This window comes from Bufo gargarizans, chromosome 1 (genome assembly GCF_014858855.1).
Source record: "Bufo gargarizans isolate SCDJY-AF-19 chromosome 1, ASM1485885v1, whole genome shotgun sequence".
NCBI classification, from domain to species: domain Eukaryota; kingdom Metazoa; phylum Chordata; class Amphibia; order Anura; family Bufonidae; genus Bufo; species Bufo gargarizans.
In genome coordinates, this window is record NC_058080.1 from 382,234,241 (window position 1) to 382,251,896 (window position 17,656).

At 41.4% G+C, this 17,656-nt stretch overlaps 1 protein-coding gene across 1 annotated transcript in view; it reads left to right on the forward strand.

The window, feature by feature from the left end:
• Nucleotides 1-14,610, forward strand: part of HAUS8 (HAUS augmin like complex subunit 8) — a 121,346-nt gene extending 106,736 nt beyond the window's left edge. The window contains exons 7-11 of the mRNA XM_044270296.1: nucleotides 1,794-1,868; nucleotides 2,128-2,286; nucleotides 4,680-4,821; nucleotides 11,100-11,241; nucleotides 14,060-14,610. Coding sequence (XP_044126231.1) covers nucleotides 1,794-1,868; nucleotides 2,128-2,286; nucleotides 4,680-4,821; nucleotides 11,100-11,241; nucleotides 14,060-14,192 — 651 coding nt within the window. The 3' untranslated portion in view covers nucleotides 14,193-14,610. The remainder of the gene's footprint in view (nucleotides 1-1,793; nucleotides 1,869-2,127; nucleotides 2,287-4,679; nucleotides 4,822-11,099; nucleotides 11,242-14,059) is intronic.
• Nucleotides 14,611-17,656: the final 3,046 nt, after the last annotated feature.

Sequence of the window (17,656 nt, forward strand, 5' to 3'; positions counted from 1 at the left end):
TGAAAAGAATATTAGGGTAGTTCTACAATGTCCATATATTGATCCAGCAGGTAGTGAAACACAGTCAACACTGGTTAAATCAGGGTTAGCGTTGTGGAAGAATGTAATTCTTTCCAAAAAGCTAATTCATATGAATAGGTCAGATATTCCGTTGGAAGCTATAGAGCAGATGATACCAGATATATCCTTTACCTCATGGATACAGAATGGGATTAAGACAGTAAGAGAGGTGTGGATCGATTCAGGGATGATGCAATTTAAGTTTGAGATCTCCAACAGAGAGTTTTATAAGTATTTGAGGCTGAGATCCCTATTGAACTCTTTACCAGAGGAAGTAGGTGATCCTGACTCACTATTTGCATCATTTTTCTTTGGTGCTAGCAACAGGGAGAAGGGTATCTCTAAGTTTTATAGGCTACTCTTGGAAGCTTATAACAAAGAGGCTGTGACAGGGTTAGACAAATGGGCCAAAGATTTGGGTCTGCCTGTGGATCAAATTGCATGGGGACATATATTCTCGTTTGCCCAGAAACACTCTAAATGTTTGTATCATTTGGAGGCTACTAGGAAACTAATTTACAGATGGTACATGACTCCAGAAAGGTTGTCTTTGATATATCCTGAAGTATTAAACGTGTGTTGGAGATGTGGGAAGTATGGGGGGGATATGATGCACATTTTCTGGGAATGCGCAAACCTGAAATCCTTTTGGAAGGAAGTGGCTAAAATGCTTACCGTATTTCCTAACTTAACGCTCCCCTTTACTCCAGATTTAGTTTTATTACTTAATCGGTTGCAATTGGTGCCGAAGGCATACCGAACGATTGTCTTTCATGTATTAACGGCCGCTAAAATCCTCATAGCTAAATATTGGAAATCTGATAAAGTTCCCTGCATCACAGAGGTAATCAACTGTGTCAGCTTTCACTGTGAAATGGAAGGCACCTTGGCATCTTGTCAGGGTAGGTTTAAACATTACCTGAATAATTGGGGGGTTTGGAAAGAAAAATTTGTCAACGGATAAAGGTGAGAGTTGAGGGGATTTCTTTGGGAGTAGGTGTCCTTTACATGTCAATATGGGGGTATCAAATTAGCTAGTGCAAACGGAATACGGCGTTCTTTCTCACTACGAGACCTATGTTTAACTAGAGAGCTTACTGATTAAGACTATCATGCGTACATAAGGTGTATTGGTGTGGTGGATATGATTTTGGACCATGGACAGGTTGTTGTTGTTGTTATCTGTCTATATTTGTTTCTCCCCTATGTCCCTTCCCTTATCCCCCCCCCTGTCCTGATACGGGCAATTAATGGATGTGGTACCAAGATTTTCAGTAATATCACAATTATTGTATGTCTGATCAAGCTGCTATTACTAAATGCCTGTATTATTTTGTTGAAATACTTAATAAAAATATTGTGAAAGAAAAAGATCGTGGGTGAAAGAACTTTCTTTGAATTAATGTTCTCAGAGAGATTTATCACCCATCACACGGTTTCATTGAACACACAAGGCCAGTTTAATAACTGTAACAACCAGTATGAACTAAGATGTGTAAAGCGGGTCTGTAAAATGATATTTCACTATGTAAACTGTTCTTCAATTGCTGTTCAACTATCAACCAACTTCTATGGGATGTTTATGGCCACCTTTTTTGTTTGCGTCTGTAGTGCTTCTGTTGGTTGTGTGATAGATATAGCTCTGTAGTGGATTCCGTTTTAAGTACAGTTTTCTACTATATGTTTTTATTTTTTGTTTCATGTTCTTTTCTTTTTTCCCCCCTCTACAATAGACTACCAGCATACCCGAGGACATGACAGACATGTATGAATTACAGACCTTGTTATTTACATATCTAACTATGAAGGTGAGCCATCTCGGCTTATTTCTGTTTTTATTTGTTTTCTGTTCTCTGCTGTCTGCATATATTTTAGGCTAGGGCCCGAGACAACATTTGGTCACTTGCCATTGGACATTTATGATATTAATTTTCATGTTGTAATATGGTTTATGCAAAAGGTTAGCTAAAGCTTGACTATAAAAAAGACCATTGCTGTATCAGTGTGTTTTTTATTTTACTGTTTATGCAGCTAAGGTATAACGTCTTGCGCTAATTTATGTTTTAGATGCAGAAAAATATCAGACGCCTGGAAGAAAAAGCAGAACGCAGCCTGTTGCTAGTATATGATGAGAAGGCACAACTTCAGGAGAAAGTGCAACAGCTGAAACGGGAATTGTTGTTAATCAGAAGAGAAGAGCAGCTCAGTGATTTGCTTGAGAAGCAAGTATGTTTATTGCTTATATCTTTTGATAACAGAGAGGCTGTCACTATAACAGACCTCTAAATTAGAACTTTAGTGTGATACTCTTGGGGCATGGCCACACCTTCAGGATTTATAATGCAGTTTTTGAGCCAAGATTGGGTGTGGATCATAAACAGAGAGAAAGTAATGAGGTCAGATAATACTTATTCTATTTTTTTATTTATTATTTTTTTTATCCATTCCTGGTTTTGGCTTCAGAAACTACATAAAAAATACAGAACGTGTGGCCGTACCCTAATGGAGGGATGCTCAATCTGTGGGCCTCCAGCTGTTGCAAAACTACAACTCCCAGCATGTCCTAATAGCTGTAGGCTTTCCAGGCATGCTGGGAGTTTTGCAACAGCTGGAGTGCCGCAGGTTGGGCATCCCTGCCCTAATGGAATTATACCAGTGAATGTAATGACAGTATATCAACTTAAAGTTCCAAGGAGCTGTACGTTTAAACAGAGTTATACATACATAATATAAAGCAACACAAGTCCACTAAGCATGAACTAAGTAACAGCCTGGTACAGAGGGGGACAGGACCCTGCCTGCAAGAGCTTACAATCTACAAGGGAAAGGGGAAAAACTAGCCACGCATGGAAATAAGCGTCTCCCTTTTGTGGCTTCTCCCTGCTCACTTGGCTTTATTGACAGGCTTCTACCTAGAAAACCGCTCTCTGTAATAAGGGAGCCTGTTAGGATTTAATGCTACCTATTTGTTTTCTTTTTCCTGTTTTCTTGCATGACTTCACCTACTCAATGCCAAGAGTTTAAAGGGGACCTTTCACCACTCCTGACATGCCTGATTTAATAGCTTCATGCATTCCCCATGTCTTAGCAGTTCTGGAGCATCTATTCTTATGGCTCCATGTTGTGCGATTCCTTTATTATTTCTACAAGAAGTTATGAATGAATTGCTAGCAGTCTGCAGTAAGGGTACAGAGGGGAGGTAACCAGTTGGGGGGGGGGTGTATCCGCACAGACTCACTCTATTTAATCAGTGCTGCTATAGTCAGACTGTGGAGGTACACCCCCCCCCCCCCCTGGTTACCTCCCCTAAGTACCCTTACTGCAGACTGCTGGCAATTCATTCATGACTTCTAGTAGAAATAATGAAGGAATGGCACAACACAGAGTCATAAGAAAATATGTTCCAGAAGTGTTATTACATGGGGAATGCATGAAGCTATTAAAATAGGCATGTCAGGGGAGGTGACGGGACCTCTTTAAATATTCCTGACTTAAGCCACATGTAGCTGACATCAGCTGTGAAAATCCCCAAACTCCTGTAACAGATTGACAGACTGATTTTTCTTTCACTAAATGTGGATGGGGTTTTGAACACCCCATTCCACATGTATTGTAAAGTGTAACATAGTCTCAGAATCTGAACTGAAAATCCACATCTGTATTGTCAGGTCTAGATAAATTCTATAAACATTTTAGTAGTCACTACCCTCTAAATGGTCTACATGGAATGGCCCTTGAATCATTTTAAGTGAGATTTAGGGCTTGTTTACATGAACGTAAGGGCTCTGTGCCCATGCTGTGGACCGCAAATTGCGGTCCGCAATGCATGGGCACCAACCGTGGGCCAGACACATGCGGATAGTAGACCCATTCACTTGAATGGGGTCTGCGATCCGTCCGTTCCGCAAAAATATAGAGCAAGTTCTATTTTTTTGCGGTGCAGAGGAACGAAAGCCGTAGTGCTTCCATGGCGTTCCGTTCCGCACCGCATCTACAGATTTGCAGACGCAATACGGCAACGGAGGGGTAACGGCCGTGTGAACAAGCCGTTAGGTTGTTTATTTATAAAAAAAATTGCAGAAGATGGGTAGTTCTTAAAATGAAGCACAGAAATACCCAAAACCTATTTTGGCTGAATCCCCCTCTACTTGGGCAATAGTGACTTGGGTAACTGACATTTAGCCAGAACAGGAGTGACTAAAGAGGACTTTTGGAGGACAAAAAAATACAAAGTCGTAAAACAGGCTAGATGTTCAGCTATTGTCCAGGTCATTTTCTTTGACTTCTCTTCAGCTGAAACCTCCTTGTAAAATTTGCTTCAATGGGGCTGTCTGAAACAGCTCATTGACTACATTTTCAAATTTCAATTACAACGCTCCCTTTGATCTCTAGAGAGATGGCCATGGCATACCTGTCATGCTCTCTGACCAAGAATGATTGCTTGTGGCCCCTCTTTCTTAGCTATGGTGGGAGTCCCAGAGGATAAACCCTCACCTGACCCACTTTTATCGTTTGATTGCCATTTTTTTTATTTATTTATATAACCAAGTTGTTTGTAATCCCTTCTGAGCGCTCATTACATTTAGCATTTTTTACAGTCTTTGTCCTATTTTGTGCAGGCTGAATCTCTGACTCCCTCTGCTGCCGCCACAACGCAGTTCAAGGACAGTTACAAATCGTTTGCCACAGCTCTGGATTGCACAAGGCATCAGCTGCCTATAAATGATATCCATATCACAGGCACCCGACAGAGATTCCTTGGTATAAAGCGTTTATTACAAATTGATAAGACTTGAATTTTTTATCTTTCTGTTCCTTTCATTGTCCATTGATCTAATTTCCTGGCTCCGTTTTGATCTGCTAACTAGTTAATATTAATATCATTGATCTGGCTGTAGACTGTTTCTATCGGTTTGTGGCAGGATAATAAACCAAAGCATTCATGCCTCCCAGCTGCAATTAGTCCTTTTCCATGACAAGTGCAGTTTATTATGACATTTTGGACAGGAAACAAAAAGGCTGTGTGTACATTAATTTGTTGCTTTTCTGCCTGAATGGAGCTGTTAAAAGTTTTGAGATTCTGGGCATAACTTTGCTCAGTACTGTCTCCCACGCGTTGTATACAATGCTGGGAATCTTTCATGCTGAAGTATTGCACAACACTGCTGTCATTGCAAAAATTCACTCATTCTGAGATTTGCTAAAAAATTAAACCAGAACAGGTTTATTTTAGGGATGAAATCCAAAGCCGATATAAAGTGTGAGCAGTAAGACATAATTCTAGTCCGCTCTTTATGCCAACTAAACAGCTATACAATGTGCATTTACTTCTTTCTAGACACACAGAGCAAAAATATGTGAATATTACTATAAACCACAAAATGTTATTTAACATCTACCCTTGAAGGGGTATTCCCATCTCAGACATTGATGGAATATCACTAAGATATGCCATCCGTGTCAGATAGATGCAGATCCCACCTCTGGGATCTTCTCCCATCTCCATAACTAGACCCTTCCAAAGTGAACAGAGAGCAGCTGCACATGCTTGACCACCCTCTATTCACTCTTATGGGAGTTTCAAAAATAGGCCAGTGCTGTCTTCGCTATTTCCGGCAGTCCCATATTGGTGAATGGAGAGGTACATGTGTGTGGTGCACTCTCCATTCACTGCAATGAGACTTCTGAAAATAGCAGAGCAGCCTCGTTTAGCTATTTTTGAACGTCCCATAGCCGTGAATGGAGAGCGCACCATGCATGTGCGTTGTGCTCTCCTTCACTTCGTCGGCCCCATTTGGAGACAAATGTGGATCCCAGAGGTGGGACCTGCATCTAGAAAAAAACTAAGAGGGGCAGTGAACTAAGTAAAACATGAAACTTTATTGATTATAGGGAGATAAAACCAGCCCCTACAGACAAACAACATGTACACCATACACAGAGGTACACTGATAGGATGGCGGGTACACAGAGGCGCCAGTCCCGTCTAGGTGTACTGTGTGTGGTGGGCAAGACCACTGGTGGTAGGTCGGGTATGGCTATGTTGAGGAAGGTAAACTAGCCCTGTTGCCTCCCTACTTGGCCTGGTCCGACCCTACTAGGTAATCCACGGGACGGGGTCCAAAAAAGCCCCGCAAGGGGTGGCCCCGACTGGAACTCTCGTCCTGTGTAAATGACCCTAATGAGGCCCTAGACACAGGGAGAGTGCAGGCAGTCCGAATGCTGACAGCCTGAGCCGTAGAAAAATAGACTATACACAATGTTAAACACAACATATAACCCCGCCACCAAAAACCTGATTGAGGAGTAGATTGACGGTGGTGCTAATGCGTCCCGACGCGTTTCCTCCCAGGATTCATCAGGGGACACTGCAGGCAGGTTGACTGAGTATATGCGTGGCAACGGTCGGCGTATGGCTCTGAAGGCCACCAGCAAGCTAAGATCCAGGGTGGTGGTATCCGCTGTGGTGGAGTGACCTGCATCTATCTGACATTGATGGCATATCCTAGCGAGTCTGAAAAGGGAATACCTTTTAAGCAATGTCTTTCACTGTGAGCCTCAACTGCATGGACCAGATTTTAACATACTGAAAATAGAATGCTACTAAATACACATTAAAGTGAAGTAATTATGCTCTAATGATACCACAATCACACATGTATATTAGCAGTAGTACATCTAGAAATGTTGTATCTACAGTAACTTTTAGTTTTGGATCTTTTTCCTTCCATCTACTGTTTTTTGTAAATGAACATTTTCACTTTCTGACTCTGACATCTACTATTGATTTGTGCAGAGAAATATGAATATATATATATATATATTGATTTCCACTTCCTCACTAGCTTCAGTTCAACACGGTCACTGCAATCTTCTTACTGTTGGAATCCTTGTAAATCTCCACCTGGCACTCTTCCCCTGCCTGGAATGTTGATTGGAACCTCTCCACTGCTGTTCTCAGTGAAGTTGCCTTTTGGTAGGACCTTGCCTGTTTGTGTTTGTTCCTCCTTCTGCCAACCCCCTCCTTACCTACAGCCTGAGCTAAAAAGGTTCTGCAGGAGTATTGTTTTCCTAGCAGTATCTGGACCTAGAAGTCCAAACAGCCTGCTTGTGCAAAATGTAATTTAATGTTTTATCACAGTCAGACAGACGCCTTCTGCTCTGCTTGCTGCAAATCCAGGTAACCTGTAGCCCCCCACCCTTTGAACAGGCTTCCTCTTGTACTGAGTCTGCTGAACTGGAATGGGCCCATTTTCCTTCATGAACAGTTGCTGACCTTACCAAAAACACAGGCTTTGTGTTATAGGCTAACTAGTTGACCAAGCCCCCTCCTCCAGGTTGCCTCTTACCCCCTGTTTTTAAGGATCCCACGCAGGTCAGACCATATCAGAATAAGCCCGGAATAGAGCCACTTTGCCCCAGGTCCCTATCCTCGACTCTTTTGCTTCTCCTTCCTGCCGGGGGTGCATTCAGAAACCTCTTCCTTAGAAGGAAAGGTTCTGTACAAAGACAAGTTGCTGGAATCGGTTTCTGACCTTCACCCGGAACAGGTGTCCAAAATTATCTATGTAGTTGACAGTCTGGTCACAACCCTTCTTGAGACCTTTCAACTCCAGTACTCTGCCCGGCTTGAAGCTGCAAGGATTTTTCTTTTCACCAGTCCTCACATGTCCCTAAGGTCTTTCCTTCATAATCTAAAGCATGGGAATGCCCCTTCAAAGCACCTGGACCTTCTGTACCCCTTTTCTGAGGACTTGGCTCCCAAGTGGTCTTCCTCTTTTTTTCTAATCCTTTTGGCACTTCTCCAAGACCTCCCTGCGGGAGAAAAAAAAGACGTTCCTTCAAGCCCCATGGTGACCCCAGGCTCAGTTCTCTGGGTCTGCATCCAACAGAAATTCCTCTACCTGAAGGAGTGTCCCATCCAACGCAGTGGGGGGGCTGGCTACTTCTCTTTCAGGATTTCTGGAGTCCCTATGTTCAAGTTGCTTGGGTTCTAGAGATTTTAACATCCAGTAAAAAAAAAAATCATGTTCTCGTCGATTCCTCTAGATTTCTTCCAGCCCACCCACTGAAACACCCCTTTTCAGTTTTCTCCTTCTTTTAAGTGCTGTGCATTCTCTTTCAGGGGTCAATGTCCCCATCCTTTCAGCAGAGATTTTCATGGGACTCGATTCCAACCTATCTGTGGTCCCCAAAAAGTTAGGATCTATCCGCCTGGTCTTAAACATAAAGGGCCAGATTTATCATTAGCTCAAGTCAAAATAATGGAGTGAAAAAGTCAAAAAAATTTGCTCAATTGCAAAAACTGCACAAAAATTTGTGACTTTTATTGTCTCTGCGCTATGCTCACCAGTTTTCTGAAAGTGGGCGTGTTTTCTTATGTAAATTAATTTCTAGACAGATTTACTATTGCAGCAATTTAAAAAGTTGAAAAAGATTGCTCAAGTTCACTCCAGTGAGGACAATGCTTATCTTATTCGACTTTTTAATAGAACATGCGTAAAGACATACGACTTTTGTAAAGCCGCTTTCTGAAGGATAAACTGCTACCGTCAAACCACATTTATCACAATATTAAAGGACAATTAATAAATCTGACTTTGGACATATGTAAAAGTGGCGTATAATGTAAGTGTAATGATAAATCTGGCCCACAGTTTCTCAACCATTTCATCCGCACAAAGTACTTTTGGATGCAATTGCTGTATTCTGTGATTGTTTCCATGGAACAGGGTGAATTCTGTTCCATGGACATAAAGGACACTTACCTTTATGTTCCAGTTGGTCCTGCTCACCACCATTATACTCCAGTCCAGAGACGGCCTCTGTATCACTTTGGACACTTTGTAGGTCTTCAGTTGGATAGTCAATTTTTGCATTTGAGTCCTGGATTCAATACTCCTCCATCGTGGCCATTCCATATGCGGTGGATGGTCTGGTGGCTCCATGTACCAAATTCAACCTCCTATATGTCTTTTCCCCTGCTGCCCATGTTCTTTCGGAAAATCAAAGTAGTGGGGCATCCCAGCAATCCTCATTGCACTGGATTGGCCCTGCCAGATGTTTTGCATTAACATTGTTAATTTCCTGGCCAACATTCTGTAGCATCTTCCTCCCAGGGAGTTGGCTTCCTTTCTCATGGACCAATCTTCCACCAGCACTTAGTCGCTACATTTAACAGTGTGATTGTTAAGTCTACGATCTTGAAACTTATGGTTTTTTCAACCGGGTGGTGAAAACCATACTGAAAGCAATGAAGCCTCCTATGGCAGAAATCTAACCTACGACCTGGAAGTTGTTCTCTTGCAAGGGCTCTGGATTTGGGCTTTGGTCTAAGTTTCCCCAAAGACAAGGCCCTGTCTATCCTTTTTCAATGTCTGCTGTCTTTAAAGTTACCAGTTAACATTTTTCTTCAAGGGGTCGCCCACTCTCTTTGGCTGTATCCTTCATCAACTCCCGATTGGATCTTGGTCCTAGACGCCTTACAGTCAGCTTCCTTTGGCCCTCTCTGGGAAATTTCTCTATCTCCTTTCCTTGAAAGTGGCATACTGGACATACATCAGATTTTTCTAAATTGGTAGCTTTTTCTTGTAAATCTCTTTCTGGTCCTTCACCAGGATAAGACGGTGCTCCGTCCGGTGCTTTTCTTCTTTCCTAAAGTCATTTCCTCTTTTAATTTGATTGAGAACACAATTCCTTCTTCTTTCTGTCCCCATCTGTTTCATGTCAGGAAGCACTTCCCCATCATCTAGATGTTGTCCAATCTCTTCAGATCTATTTGTCTCTAGCAGCCCCCTTCTGGCCCACTCAAGGGACTGGCAGCCTATAAGTCCTTAATTGCCCATTGGCTTTAGCTGGCCATTCGTGAGGTTTACCTCGCCAAAGGTAGGACACCCCATTCTGAGTCGCAGCTTGTTCTACCTGGGTGGTTGTTGTGTCATCTGGCATCTTCAGGTTTGTAAGGCTGATAAGTGTTCTTCGCACTATACATTTGCAAAATTGTACCCGATGCATCCTCAAATGTTTTTTCTCCCTTCCCCGCTTTTTGAATGTCCCACAGCTTTTTTGAATGTCCCACAATCTTTTGTCTCCAGCGAAACGAGCAAGAAAAGGGACTTTTTTTGTCTTATTCACCTGTAAAATCTCATGAGTTCATTGGGAGACATAGCTCCCAGCTCGTTGGTTCCTAGTAAGGCTACTTTCACACTCGTGTTTTGTCATGGACGGATCCGTTCAGATAATACAACCGTCTGCATCCGTTCAGAACAGATTACTTTGTATTATCTTTAACATAGCCAAGACGGATCCGTCTTGAACACCATTGAAAGTCCATGGAGGACGGATCCGTTTTCGATTGTGCCAGATTTTGTCAGTGAAAACAAATCCGTCCCCATTGACTAACATTGTGTGCCAGGACGGATCCGTTTGGCTCAGTTTCATCAGACGGACACCAAAACGTTGCAAGCAGCATTTTGGTGTCCTCCTCCAAAGTGGAATGGTGACTGAACTGATGCAAGCTGATGCATTACGAGTGGATCCTTATCCATTCAGAATGCATTAAACTGCAAACTGATCCGTTTTGGACCGCTTGTGAGAGCCCTGAACGGATCTAACAAACAGCCAAAACGCCAGTGTGAAAGTAGCCTCACCTGTATCATGTTTGTTTCCTTCTTGCCTTCTCCTGTCTGCCCCTACTGCTTGTGTACAAACTGATTAGATTAGTGTCTGCCGGAGGGGGTATAGCTGGTAAGAGGAGCTTTTGGCTTAGTGTCTGCCTCCTAGTGGTAGCAGCTATACCCACAGTCCTGTGTCCCCCAAGAAGAGAGAGAGATTTTACAGCTAATTCAGAAAATCTCCTTTTGGATTACATTATATCACAAATTGCATATACCTGTAGAAAACCACATTTTCAAGTTATTTTTTTTCAATGACATTAACAAAGGTTTTTTTTTTCTTTTTTTTTTTTCTTGTACTTGTGAAATATTTTTTACCCAATATATACCGGTAAATACATGTTAAATATGCTTATGTCTTTATAGATGACATTCAGAAAAATTTGAGTTCTACAATCTCCCTACTTGAAGATACCACACCAAGCTCTGCTAATGACAGTGTGGATTTATTGGACACAATTAAAATCTTGGAAGACGTTGTGCACAAAACAGATGCAGAGCTTTCACGGTTTGTAATTTGGTGTCATTTGAATTTTATAGGGATCATCATCTTTATTCAGAGTTTAATATTTGATATAAAAAAGAGCATTGGAAATACAGTGGTTTCTACCAAGATGGAAGAAATAAAATTAGAATATTGAGAAGATGAAGTGCTACATGCTTTGGCTCTCAAATTTGCCCTGCTTTCTACACGTATTAGACACTGACACTAAAAAGTCGTAAATCATTACAAGCCATCTTTGGGATGCTTAAAAGTTAGCAAAATTGTCCAACCCCTAATTCCATTTTACCTTTGGTCCCACAAATGCACAGCTTAAAGGATAACTGTCACACTTAAACCCTAATTTCAATTTTCATATATGTAGTTACTAATAACATGATATTCCAGAATCAGTTACTATTAGACTGACTTACCCCATATTTAATAAGATTCAGCCCTTAGCAACCAGTCTGCATAAAACTGCAATTTCTCTATTCAGTTAAGATGGCCGCCACTGCCCTTACCCTGAGGCTAATCCCGCCTGCCCTCACTAGCCAGTAACAATAGCCCCCAAAAGTGTCAGTAACCAGAGCCCTCCCCCTAAAGGGTTAATCTCCTGCAGCACAAAGGAGTCCTCTTACCACATGTTGCTTTCATTTATACACTGAGCAGATGGCAGATCTCCCTTCCCTGTTGTGCGCTGCTTCCACTCTGCCTTCTCCAGCTCTGCTGAGTGAGGGAGCGTCTGCCAAGCGCAGGGACAGGGAGAAGTGCACACAGCCCAGGCACAGTTATCGGCTGCTGGGGAGGACCTGGCTTTAATCATTTATTTACAGTCCCTGGCTGTCAGTAATGTGACCCTGCACGTAGCCTGCTTCTGCGTCCTCCGTCCTTCAACACAGAGGACGGACCATGCCTAGCAACCTGATTTTAAGCACAGGTAAAAGTAGGCAGTACAGGGAACAAAAATGTGGAATTAAGGGGTAATTGAATACACAGTGAAAAGTTGAAATAGGGCCACCAAGGAGATATTAATCACCACAATCCAACCCCCCCCCCCCCCCCCCCCCAAAAAAAAAAAAAATACGACACTTATACTTTAAAAAATACTTTATAAAAAAAGCCAATTTCCTTTTCACTGGTGCTCTGTTCCAGCACTGTGTGTCTTATCCCTGCCTGCTTCCCGTCCCCTGTGGACTAGAAATGATGTCTGGTGTGTTGTTATATGCACCACTGCAGCCGTTCACTGACCTCAGTAGTGATATGTCCCCAAGGGGCATGTGTCCGTTTAAGCCAGTGAATGTCTACAGTGATGAACGGGATGTTAAACTTACGGTACAGTGATGAACGGGATGTTAAACTTACGGAAGAAGCAGGGATGGGGCACTTAGCACTAGACTGGACCACCAGCGTTTAGGTAAGTGGCTCTTTTTTTTTTTTTTTGGGAGGCTGAACACTTTTAGGGTCAAAAGTAAACTTTGGATGTTGGACAACTTCTTTACCCTTTGCCCTTTGTAAAATGTTTCCTTGATTTACTTAGGGTTTTCCCACAAGACAAACTGATCTGATGAGCAGGGGATCCAAGGGCTGTAACCCCCCCCCCCCACGCCCTCGCCCTCGCCAATCACAAGAATGGGTGTCCCATGTCCACTCACAAATGGTGCGCTGGCTCTATTTCTAGCAGTGGCAGCATACATGCTAGACAGGGACATGGGACCCCATTCTTGTGATTGGTGAGACTCCAAGCTGTTGGACTGCCACTGATCAGATACTCATCCACTATCTTTGTGGATAGGGAATAGGTTTGTTGTGTGATAAACTCTTTAAGAAATACTTTTACTTTACTATACTGTGTAGTCACAACTGAATCTCCTGTTAATTATAACCTCCTAATAGCCAGGTCTGTATGTGTTTAGACCTTAATGACCCCCCTCACCCATAAAGGCACCCATGAAGAGGGTCTCCCTCCACTGGACAGAAAACATGCAACAAAAAAGTGGTACACACTTTGCCACACCCCAGCTTAGGTTTCCTGTCCAACGGACTATCTGCGCCTCTCCTATCTCGGTCTATGGGTCCACGGTACACAGGCATAAGGCGAAGTTGCTGGAGACCTGGCTTTCTACTCGGACCGGGAAAAAGGTTCCCCTCCTAAAGCAGGCTTACGTCTCCCTTCTTGCAGCCAGTCTTGGCCATGTTTGATCAACTATGGGGGGGTTGTTATTCCTTTCTTGCATTCTGGAGTGAAATGTATAATGCTATAGAGCTGGGCACAGTGGCATTGAGTCACTTCCAGCTCAGTTTAGGTGACATGGACTCCCCAGGAGGTGGGAATTACGGTGTCCCATTGGAGGAGGGGCAGAGCTTCCATGGCCCAGTATCTGTTTTCCACCAGTCCACAGTCTATTTTGTAGAATCTTGAAGGCTCCTTCCTCTAATCAGCAATATGTCAGAAGCGGTAGCAGGGAAAGTGGCCAGAGCAACACAAGGTCTTCCAGCCCGGTATACATCAATCTGCTCTATAACATGGTGCTTGCAGATTGCACTGCATTTTGTGGTGATGGTCTCTCTTTCAGTTAATAAAAAACATTGAAGTTCTGTGATATTTCTCTCTACTGTTTAGGTTACCAGAATGTTTAGGACTAAGTATCATCAGTGTTTCTTGCCTTATAAGCCAACTAATCCTCTATAAAATCCGACACCCAGCTATTCCAGATCTGCAGGGGTTCAACGAGAAACCTAAAAAACAGTGCTACAAACAGAAGTAGCTCTGACCACAATATGAGCTACTTTAGTTTCTCTCTAGCCTAATATCAATTTCCCATCTGCATATTTATCGTTACAGGAGTTTGTGCCAAGTCTTGGACTTGTCTTTTAAAGTGAACAAAGAAATATCTCTGCAAAGCCAGAAGCTGGTGGAAGAAAATTCTGAAATGGAAGTTTTAAGGCAGTGGTACTTTGACCAAGCAATTGTTTAACTCCTCAGTGATTGTGAACAGTTGAATTGCATCTGAAGCACTTTTGGTAAAGATTTTTAAGTTTCAATGAGTACTTTAAAGTATTTTGTTAAAAAAGGTTTCCCTTGAAGATACGATTTTATCTTGCGCACCATGCTGCCTTTATTCACCCTGTACTCTAGTGGCTTTGTGATATTGAGGAACTTTTCTCCGAAATAAGCAAGGCACTAAAGAAGTCACTACTACGCCTGTTTTCTGAATGTAACATCTCATGTTGTTATAGCTGGAAATAGACCACTTAAGAGAGTATAAAACATAAAATATATTGCATTGTTTTTGTTATTTAGCCTGTGTGTGTTCTATTAAATGTATAATTTTTTGTGCATTATTTAGTAAATTAAATCTGAAATAAAACTGAATACAGGTATTCTTTTATATTTATTCAGCTTTTTTTCTTTTTTATATATTTTTTTTTAAGTACATACAAAAGGACTAGTGTCATACATATTAGGCAGTTCTTCATACATTGTGTACATAACAAGAGCATAGAGAGACCTATTAAAGAGTGTAATCCCTACATTTATTTTAGCAACTGAATAAAGTTCCTTTGAGGTCAGAAAAATTGAGTGTTTCTGAATAGGGCTCCAGTCCATTTCACAACCGAAGTGACCCATGACCGTGGGGGAAGAGAGGGGAAAGAAAAGTAGGGGTATTGCGTCTTTACTCAATAAAAAACCCCAAATCAGAAGTGGTTGCAAAAGTAATCCAGGGGTACCGTAATATGAGAAATTTGCTAAGGCCATTAAAATCATTTGTCACAAGCTCTTTCATCTACTCCAGCCAGAGGTTAATTGTTCAGGGAGAAAGTAATAACGATCTGCTTCTAAACTTTCAATCCTCCATTTAAGTAAACAAATATTGCAGTAAGCTTACATTACTGATTGATTGTACAATTTTATGGTTACTGCTCTAAAGCAGGTAGTAATATTTAGGTATTATGTGGCTGAACTGTGCCCCTGAAAAGTCACGGAGCAGTTTTTGTAATGATAGTCAATGGTGTCGCAATACGACATGCTGTGACTGCGATAGTCGCAAACAATCCATCCAAATCGGATTTTTTTGTGCTACTGTCACGTCTCAGTTGCAGTATGTCGCATTGTGACACTGTTACAAAAAATGCTGCGTGACCTTTTTCGACAAAAAGAAGTCAGAAGAAACATCGCCGTGTAACTACCCTTCTTTTTGTCAAGCAACACATATTGCAGTGTAGTCTTAGCCGTAAAGGGGTTGTCTCACTAAGGCAACTCACTTTTATTTGTGAAAAAAATTAAGAAACAATTGAACACAGTGGGTCTGAGGTTTCTAACCCACAATAAAGGGGTATTTCGGTAAAGTAACTTAATTTTTGAAAAACTTAATTAAGGCTGCAAGTTGTGACCCAACCAGACATATAACCAGAGTTTCCATTTACCTTGCAATCCATTTGTCTAGCTCCTGTGTGAGCCTGCACCAAACCAATTGTATCATGGCGCCTGATCTTCCCTAACAAAACTACAATCCCTAGCTTTCCTGCTGTGAGTGTTGCTGTTTGCGGATTGGCTGCTGATAGTGACAGTCCAGTCACTCCCCCTCTACTCAGTAATCACCAGCACACTAACACAACACCTTTGTTTCACAAGAATTGATAGCAACACACTGAGCATGCTCGACCTAACAAAGGTTCAGAACTACAGGTCGATGCCATAGTAATTTATGAAATAACAGTGGGTAGCAGAGGAAGAAAACTACTTTTATAACTACTGGATGGTAAATATTTAAAATTTACATTATATCAGGTAATTATTGATAATGAATTAGTCTAAAACAGAAGTAATTTTTTTATGGTAACCGGAATACCCCTTTAAGTAAATCAATTTAACCTCTGCAGGATATAGCCAGTTTTCAGCATTAAATTAATTTTGCAAATCTGATGTCACTTTGTGGTAATAACTTTTTGAATGCTTTACGTATCCAACCGATTTTAGACTGTTTTTTCTCATGACACATTGTACTCCATGTTAGTAATACATTTGGGTTGATATGTTTTACCTTTATAAAAAAAAATAATAATCTTAAAGTAAAAAAAAAGTTGGAAAACTTCAAAAATTTTTACATTTTTGCTTTTAAAACATTGATACCTCACAAATTAGTTATTAATTAACATTCACCATATGTCTGCTTTTGTTATGTTAACCCTTTAGGTGTTTCACGTGAATTAAAGCAAAATAGATGTGAAATTTAAAGATGTCATATATTTGTGCAGTTTTTCTGTTTTAATACATTTTCCCTGTAAAATAGAGTTAACAGCAAAACAAACCAATATTTATTACCCTGATTCTGCAGTTTACAGAAACGCCCCACATGTGGTCTCATACTCGAAACTGGTGTCTTGTTGCATTTGATAAGACTAAGGTATCAGCAATTATTTATTTTAATTTTTTGCATAGTGCTTTACAGACATTAGCATGAAGCTGTCTGCAATGTTCTCTATCAGTGTGTCTTTGAAGTGTGGGAGCAATCCGGAGTACCTGGAGGAAATCCATGCAAACACAGGGAGAACATACAAACGCCATGCACATGTTGTCCATGGTTAGATTTGAACCTAGGACCCCAACTGCAAGGCACCAGTGCTAACCCCTGAGCTACCTTTCTGCCCCTACAGTAAGAACACCCCAAAAGTGACCCCCATTTTGCAAACTACACCCCTCAAGGAATTGCAGTGAGTGCACTTGGCTGTGAAAATGAAAAATTGTATTTCTTCCAATAAAATGTTGCTTTAACCCCATATTTTTCATTTTTACAAGGGTTACCACTCACAAAGCACCCCACAATTTAAGCATTTTTTTCCCCCTGAACACGGCATACCCCACATGTGATGAACTGCTGTATGGGTACACACCAGGGCTTAGAAGGGTAGAAGCGCCATTAGGCTTTTAAGGGCAGATTTTGTTGGAATTTTTTTGAGCTCTACGTCGCTTTTGAAGAGTCCCTGAGGTACCCATGCAGTGGAAACCACCAATAAACTACCTAATTTTTGCTAAGGAATTTATTGAGGGGTGTATTGAGTGTTATGACCCCACAGGCGTTACATAGAATTTAGAAACATTTGGATGTGAAAATTAAAAAAAATACACTTTTCCCATAGAAAAAGCCTCCAAAAAACTGGTTACTAATTTATTTCCTTAATTGGCTTTTGGAGGGCAGATTTCACTGGACTGTCTCTTGGTACCATGACACATTTGCAGAGCCCCTGAGGTACCAGTACAGTGTAAAATCCCAAAAAGTTACCCTATTTTGGAAACTAAATTTTTCGAGGAACTTACCTAGGGGTATAGTAATAGAAGACTAGAATATGAAATAAAAAATGACATTGTTTTTAAACCAAGTGTTTTTTCGCTTAGTAGGACACACCTGACTATATGACACACCTAGATTTTAGAAGAGGA